The 5,538-nt window shown below is 42.8% G+C and overlaps 1 protein-coding gene across 2 annotated transcripts; it reads right to left on the bottom strand.

Annotated features, from left to right (window-relative positions):
• Positions 1-370: 370 nt before the first annotated feature.
• Positions 371-4,558, bottom strand: LOC6596335 (vitellogenin-1). Of its 2 annotated transcripts, none has more exons than XM_026987623.1 (3): positions 4,496-4,558; positions 995-2,321; positions 371-944 (listed from the first exon to the last, which is right to left on the bottom strand). In XM_026987623.1, the coding sequence occupies exons 2-3, from the start codon at positions 2,300-2,302 to the stop codon at positions 381-383; spliced, it is 1,872 nt and encodes a 623-aa protein (XP_026843424.1). In that variant the 5' UTR covers positions 2,303-2,321; positions 4,496-4,558; the 3' UTR covers positions 371-380. The 2 variants fall into 2 exon arrangements, with proteins under 2 accessions (XP_026843424.1, XP_002021692.1); XM_002021656.2 differs by having other exon boundaries at positions 371-941.
• Between the last annotated feature and the right edge of the window lie 980 nt (positions 4,559-5,538).

The raw sequence follows: 5,538 nt of genomic DNA, 5'->3' as shown, positions 1-5,538 counted from the left end.
TTGCATTATTTATGGGCACAGCAAGCGGCCCTCTCGAGGGATTGGAGGGCTTTCATTGTTTTAACCACTAAACACGAGGCGATTTATCTTTCGACTGGCACTTCCTTTTTTTTCACCTTTTATCTCAGGATGAAAGATAGTGAAAGATGATTCTTTTCTTATGCAAAAAAAGGGGGGCCTGGAGGAGCGGGTTCTTCCAGGATTCTGTGAAGTCTAATAATGGAGTTTTTTTTGTTATCTTATGATTAAGATAGTGCCTCTAGAATTGTTTTATGATCAGTAGCCTAAGCTCCATTTTGAATTTTTGTATTTTTTTTAGAGATCTAAGGAAACGAAGGAATTTTGTTCTTCAATTTTTATATATTTTTTAAATTATTTTTTTACTGCACCCATGGTTGAGGATTTATATACAGCTTTGAGATTGTGCCACGCAACGAGTCGAAGCCCTGGTTCATTGGCACCGGCTTGGGCTTCGTGTGGACGGTGCTGAACCACTTCTTAATCGCCATTTCGGACTGTCTCTGGCGATGGAATAGATCCTCTTCGTGCTTAATCTTCGCCAGTTGTTCCTCCTGGCGCTTGGACCTCTGCATCTGGATCTTCTTCAGACGCCAGTTTTCAAGCTCCAGATTGATCTCCTCCTTGGATATATTGCGAACTGGTTTGGCAGCGGCGACCACTGTTATGGGATTACTCTTCAGCGAAAAGCTGGCATTGAGAGCCGCTACCTGTATGTGATTCTGAACGCGTTGTGCCTCCTCCTCACGTTTCTTGTTTTTCAGCCACATCTGGTAGACCATCTGTGATATTTCCTTACGCTGAGCCGCGTAAAAATCCCTGGCGGCGCGTTCTTCCATCTGTCGGTACTGCTGCTCCTTGCGCTGCCTTCGCTTGCATGCCAGCCAGTCGTCGTAGGTCCAGGCCCAGGGCTTCACATTTTCCTGCTGGAACCATTAGGATTAGAATGGGAAATTCGTTGGGGAGTGGATCGTACCTTAAGATGATTTTCTTCCTGAGACCTTGGGGAGTTTGGTGTTCCCTTCTGCGATATGGGACTCCTTATGTTTGTGGGAGTATCGCCATCCTCATTCTCAGGAACTGATGCGACCGATGTTGAAGTGCGCAGATGAGATTTATGCATCAAATTCAAAAGTTTTTTCCTGGTGCGGAGCTCATCAGATGTCGGATCGAGAAGTGACCGCTTCTTTTTGGATATACATGAATCCGGGGACGATTCAAATATTGATATATGGACATCTGACGACCGTTGTCTCGTCATGCGATATCCCCCAGGAGATGCGTCATCAGAGGAAGCGCATTCAGATATTGGTGAAAGGGAAATCATGAGATCGTTATTCATGTCCTCACCATACGATGACAGTGGAGAAAAATTAAAATTCGGTGATTCCTTAGTTTTCATGAGTTTCGATCCATTAAACCCTTCATCCGTCGATGTCGACTTGCAGCTCTCCGACGATTGCTTCTTCCTATTCATACGAGGATCTTTGTTTAAAGTACCACCTGACGATGATGAAGATTGAGGAATCCGGGTCTGCAAGGATTGGTTGGCCTTTATGCGGCTAATTCCACGAAAGACCGCTTTTGAATATGGAGAGGACATCGGTTTCTGCATCACTGGTGATCGCTTCATGTTCATGCGAGAGTCCTTATTACATGTCCGACCTGGCGATAAAGAAGACGAAGATTTGCGGGTTTTCTTCTTGAGGTTACTACCAGACGATGATGAGGCTGGAGATTTGCGGGTCTTCCCCGATCGCTTAATCTTCTTTGGAAGATTCCCATACGGAGATGGTTGGGATTTGTGGATCTCTGATCGCTTAATTATTCGGAAGGTTTTTCCAGGCGTTGATGAGGCTGAAGAATTTTTGGTATCCAGCGATCGCTTGACGCTTTTACGAGGATTCCCACACGATGGTGAGGACCCTGGGGAACCCGTTTTTATCTTCTTTATGCGCTTCTTCTTCACCTCTTTACCCGATGATGATAATGGAGACGATTTTTGGATCTTAACGCTCAAACTATGATCCTTGTGAAAGTCCTCCTTAGGCCGCCTTTTCTTCCTTCCAATGCGATCAGATTTTGGGGTCAATTGGAATGTACATCCGGATATGGTCGGTGATCTTTGCGAAGTTCCCCCCTTAAATCGATCAGATAGTATGTCAGATTTTTCAGAATGACACTTCCCCTTTGCTGTCTTCAACTGAGTCGTTTTTATCCCCTTGGTGAGTTCACTGAAGGGAATAAAGTATCCCTTGGCATTGACTCCGCCATGGAATGCCATTTCCCGAGTATTTCAATTCCTGTAGGGTAGGGGAAATTAATTTCTGTCTGTTTTTGGGGTTTCATTGATTGATGAATGATATGCTACTTGGTAACAGGTTTCCAAATTATATGGAGGCAGGGGGTTCAGATGGGGGATATGGGACTACGTTGTTGTTGGGACTACGGCTCCGCTAGTTTTGTGGTGGATTTTCAAAAGTTTGATGGGTCTCCTATAGTCGGTACTTTACAACTTTAGCCACTCTGCTGTTTGTGCTTGTTGTTTTCTTTGTGCCTGAATTGCTGTTGTGACCTGTCGCTGCTTCCGATTCTCATATAAGCCGCCTATCAATGCGGCTCCATAAAATATTTGCCATGGCACTCAGTGAGGGGGAGAGAGGCTGAGCGACCGACAGGTATTCACACAATTAAACCGGCAGCCATGCCAATCGCCAATCGCCCTTTTGCATATGCAACGAGCAAATTTTAATTACAATGGCCAAAAGCAGAGAAGAGCAGAGCAGAGGCAGGGGCAGGTCCAGAGCCAGAGCCGATCCTACCCGTGTGCTCGGAAAAACAACAACAGAACAGGGGACAGGACAATATATAAAGAATACCTTGACGATGGCGATGGCGGCTGCGGACGGTGTAAACCTCAGTTGCCGACACATCAGTAAATGGCGGCGGCCCATTGACATTTCCGCTGATTACTTTATGGCCAAACACATGTACAGACCCACACACACACACACACAGCCGCGACACACATTCATACGACAGGGAGGCCAATGCATAACGCTCCGACGCCTGTCCCAACATGACATGACATTTCAACGCCCCACCCGCAGAGCCACTGCCCCAGAACCCATCCTTCCATCAGATCTGCCCCCCTCTCCTGCATAGACTCGTCTGCATCTCTCGAATGGGGATCTCTTGGTTATGGGTCCCTCCTGCAACCTTGGCGGGAGGGTATAATTACTTTGTAATGATGCTTGTACTTGCACTAACGTGAGCCATGGCTGTGGAGTGCGGTTATATGGTCTTTATAGTTTTTAAGGATATTTGGATTCGATTTTAATTAATCGGAAAAAACATATATACATAATTTATGATCAAAAAAGTTTATTTATAGTTTATTTATTCAAAGGATCTATTTCAGATAAAAAAGATATATATTTATTCGTCGAGTTAGATATCTTTTAAAAAATTTTTAGGAACTTATTAGCGATTACAATTTGTGTTTAATCATCATAAAAATACATTTAGTTGTAGTTTTTACACAAAAAAATTATAAAGGAATATTTTCCCTTTTAAAACACAAAAATAATTCACACATAAAAACTCCCTTCCCAATGATAGGCACGTTGCCGTCTGCTAAAGTAAAATTAGGGTATCAAGCTCTCTAATTAGGGTATCATCAGATCCTGTTCATGAATCCTGTGGCTGAGTGGCTGTGGCTATGGCTGGGGCACACAAACACAGAGATGCACCCGTGGACACGGAGCCGAATGCCGAAAATCTCCCAAATTTAATGACAGACTAATTATGCGTGCAAATGGTTTATAAATATTTTATAATGTCCGGGTGACCCTGACTTCAAGGCAGCAGAATACCTGCTGGTCCCCCCGCCCCCACCACACTTGTCCGTTCATTGTATGCCATTTGGCTTTTCCATTGTGCGTGAGTGGGGGTGTGTGTGTGTATCTGTGCTTTGCGCATCGCTGATTGCATTGCGGTTTTACGACTTCATTATTGTTAATTATACGCCACGTTACCAGCCTCCTGCCCCTACTCCTTCTCCTCCTTCATGGTCCTGGTCCTAACCGAAACGAACCGAACCACAGTGGAAATTCCTATATGCCCTCGCCGCACTACCCACAATGCCCAACTGTCAAATATTTCATTGTGTATATATCCACAAAAATATGACATTGCGGGCACCGAGCACCACGAAACCTAATTGGAAAGTGGAGGGGAAAGTCCTGGACATACATGTATTGCGACTGCGATTACTAATTTTCCCCCCCACCATGGGAGTGCAGTCTATGAATTATGGCTTGGAAAATGAAGGTAATGAGGAAATCTTATTAGTTTATGTTTTGTTTTTGTGATCAGTAAAGAGGGGATAAATATTACGATCACAATTTGGGGACTGCAGAGGCTTGAAAACAAGTTACCCATGAAACTATCTACAAACTGTACTTTTTATACTCACCTGATAATTTATGTAATTTTATTTCATACAAATATATTTTTTAGCTGCGATGTTACCGTGTCAAAAACGGGTATTGAGCTTGTATCCAAATGTGTTCCACTATATATTTTTATGTTTTAAATAATGTTTTCTGAATCACTTCTAGGTTAAGCAAGGCCTACTGCCTCGACTGTTTCAAAGCAGCAACCGAAAATTTCGGTTTTTTTACTCGCTCACTTTGTATTGGATTTTCTGGTGGAGAAAAAGAGAAAGAAACAAGGAAATTTGGTTTTTGAGGATCCGAATCAGATTGAAAGAGGATAAAGGAGCATAAAGCATAAGGAGGCTTGAGTATAGCTATGATTTAATGAATACTTTGGATTCATGCAGGGCACTCCTTCCTCTACTATTTTACATTAGTTTGAACATTGCCGTGTGCTATTTTTAAGTAGAATTTTCAGTCTAATTGAGCTTTAATTAATTACTTAACTAAAAGTGTGCAAATATTTGTAATATACAAAACGGAATTCCATTTATTTAATGGGAAAAAAACATTAAAATAAATTAGTTTAATGAAAACCTGTTGATGGGGGAGCCAAGGAGCCGAAGGATATTTACCAGAAAATCAGCAACAGAATTCAGATGCTCAAGGACGATACTAATTAAGTGCCTTTGCGATGCATGAAACGGAATCACAATAATGTCATGGCTCTCTCTCACTCACACCCACACTCGTTCCATATCGTAAGGCTGGCATTAAATGTCATAAGCCTTGAAAATGATAATGCATAAATGTTAACAAATTTCACAGCCATGCCAGGCCTTCAACCTCTTCAGATTTGAGCATTAAATTCATTTCACATGCACGACAATAGACAGACGACAATGGATGCGACTTCTAGTAGGCCTGGTCCTGGTCCTGCCACTGGTCCTGCGTCTGGCTCCTCCTCCTTCTCGTTTCGTGCTGCTGCTGATGCCAAGATTTTGATTTGAAAATTGTAAATGCGGTCACGTATGTTATTATATCAAATATCTTTCATGGTTATGTTTATACGCTTACATTT

Source organism: Drosophila persimilis, unplaced genomic scaffold (assembly GCF_003286085.1).
Source record: "Drosophila persimilis strain 14011-0111.01,24,50 unplaced genomic scaffold, DperRS2 tig00000124-arrow-pilon, whole genome shotgun sequence".
In the NCBI taxonomy this organism is placed as follows: Eukaryota; Metazoa; Arthropoda; class Insecta; order Diptera; family Drosophilidae; genus Drosophila; species Drosophila persimilis.
The sequence above is the reverse complement of the archived record's forward strand: the minus strand, read 5'-3'. Positions and strand labels throughout refer to the sequence as shown.

Excerpts from the sequence above, each read along its gene's own strand:
- LOC6596335 (XM_026987623.1), bottom strand. The coding sequence starts at position 2,302 with ATGGCATTCCATGGCGGAGTCAATGCCAAGGGATACTTTATTCCCTTC. Across the intron at positions 945-994 it reads AGGAAGAAAATCATCTTAAG|CAGGAAAATGTGAAGCCCTG; the intron begins GTACGATCCACT and ends TAATGGTTCCAG.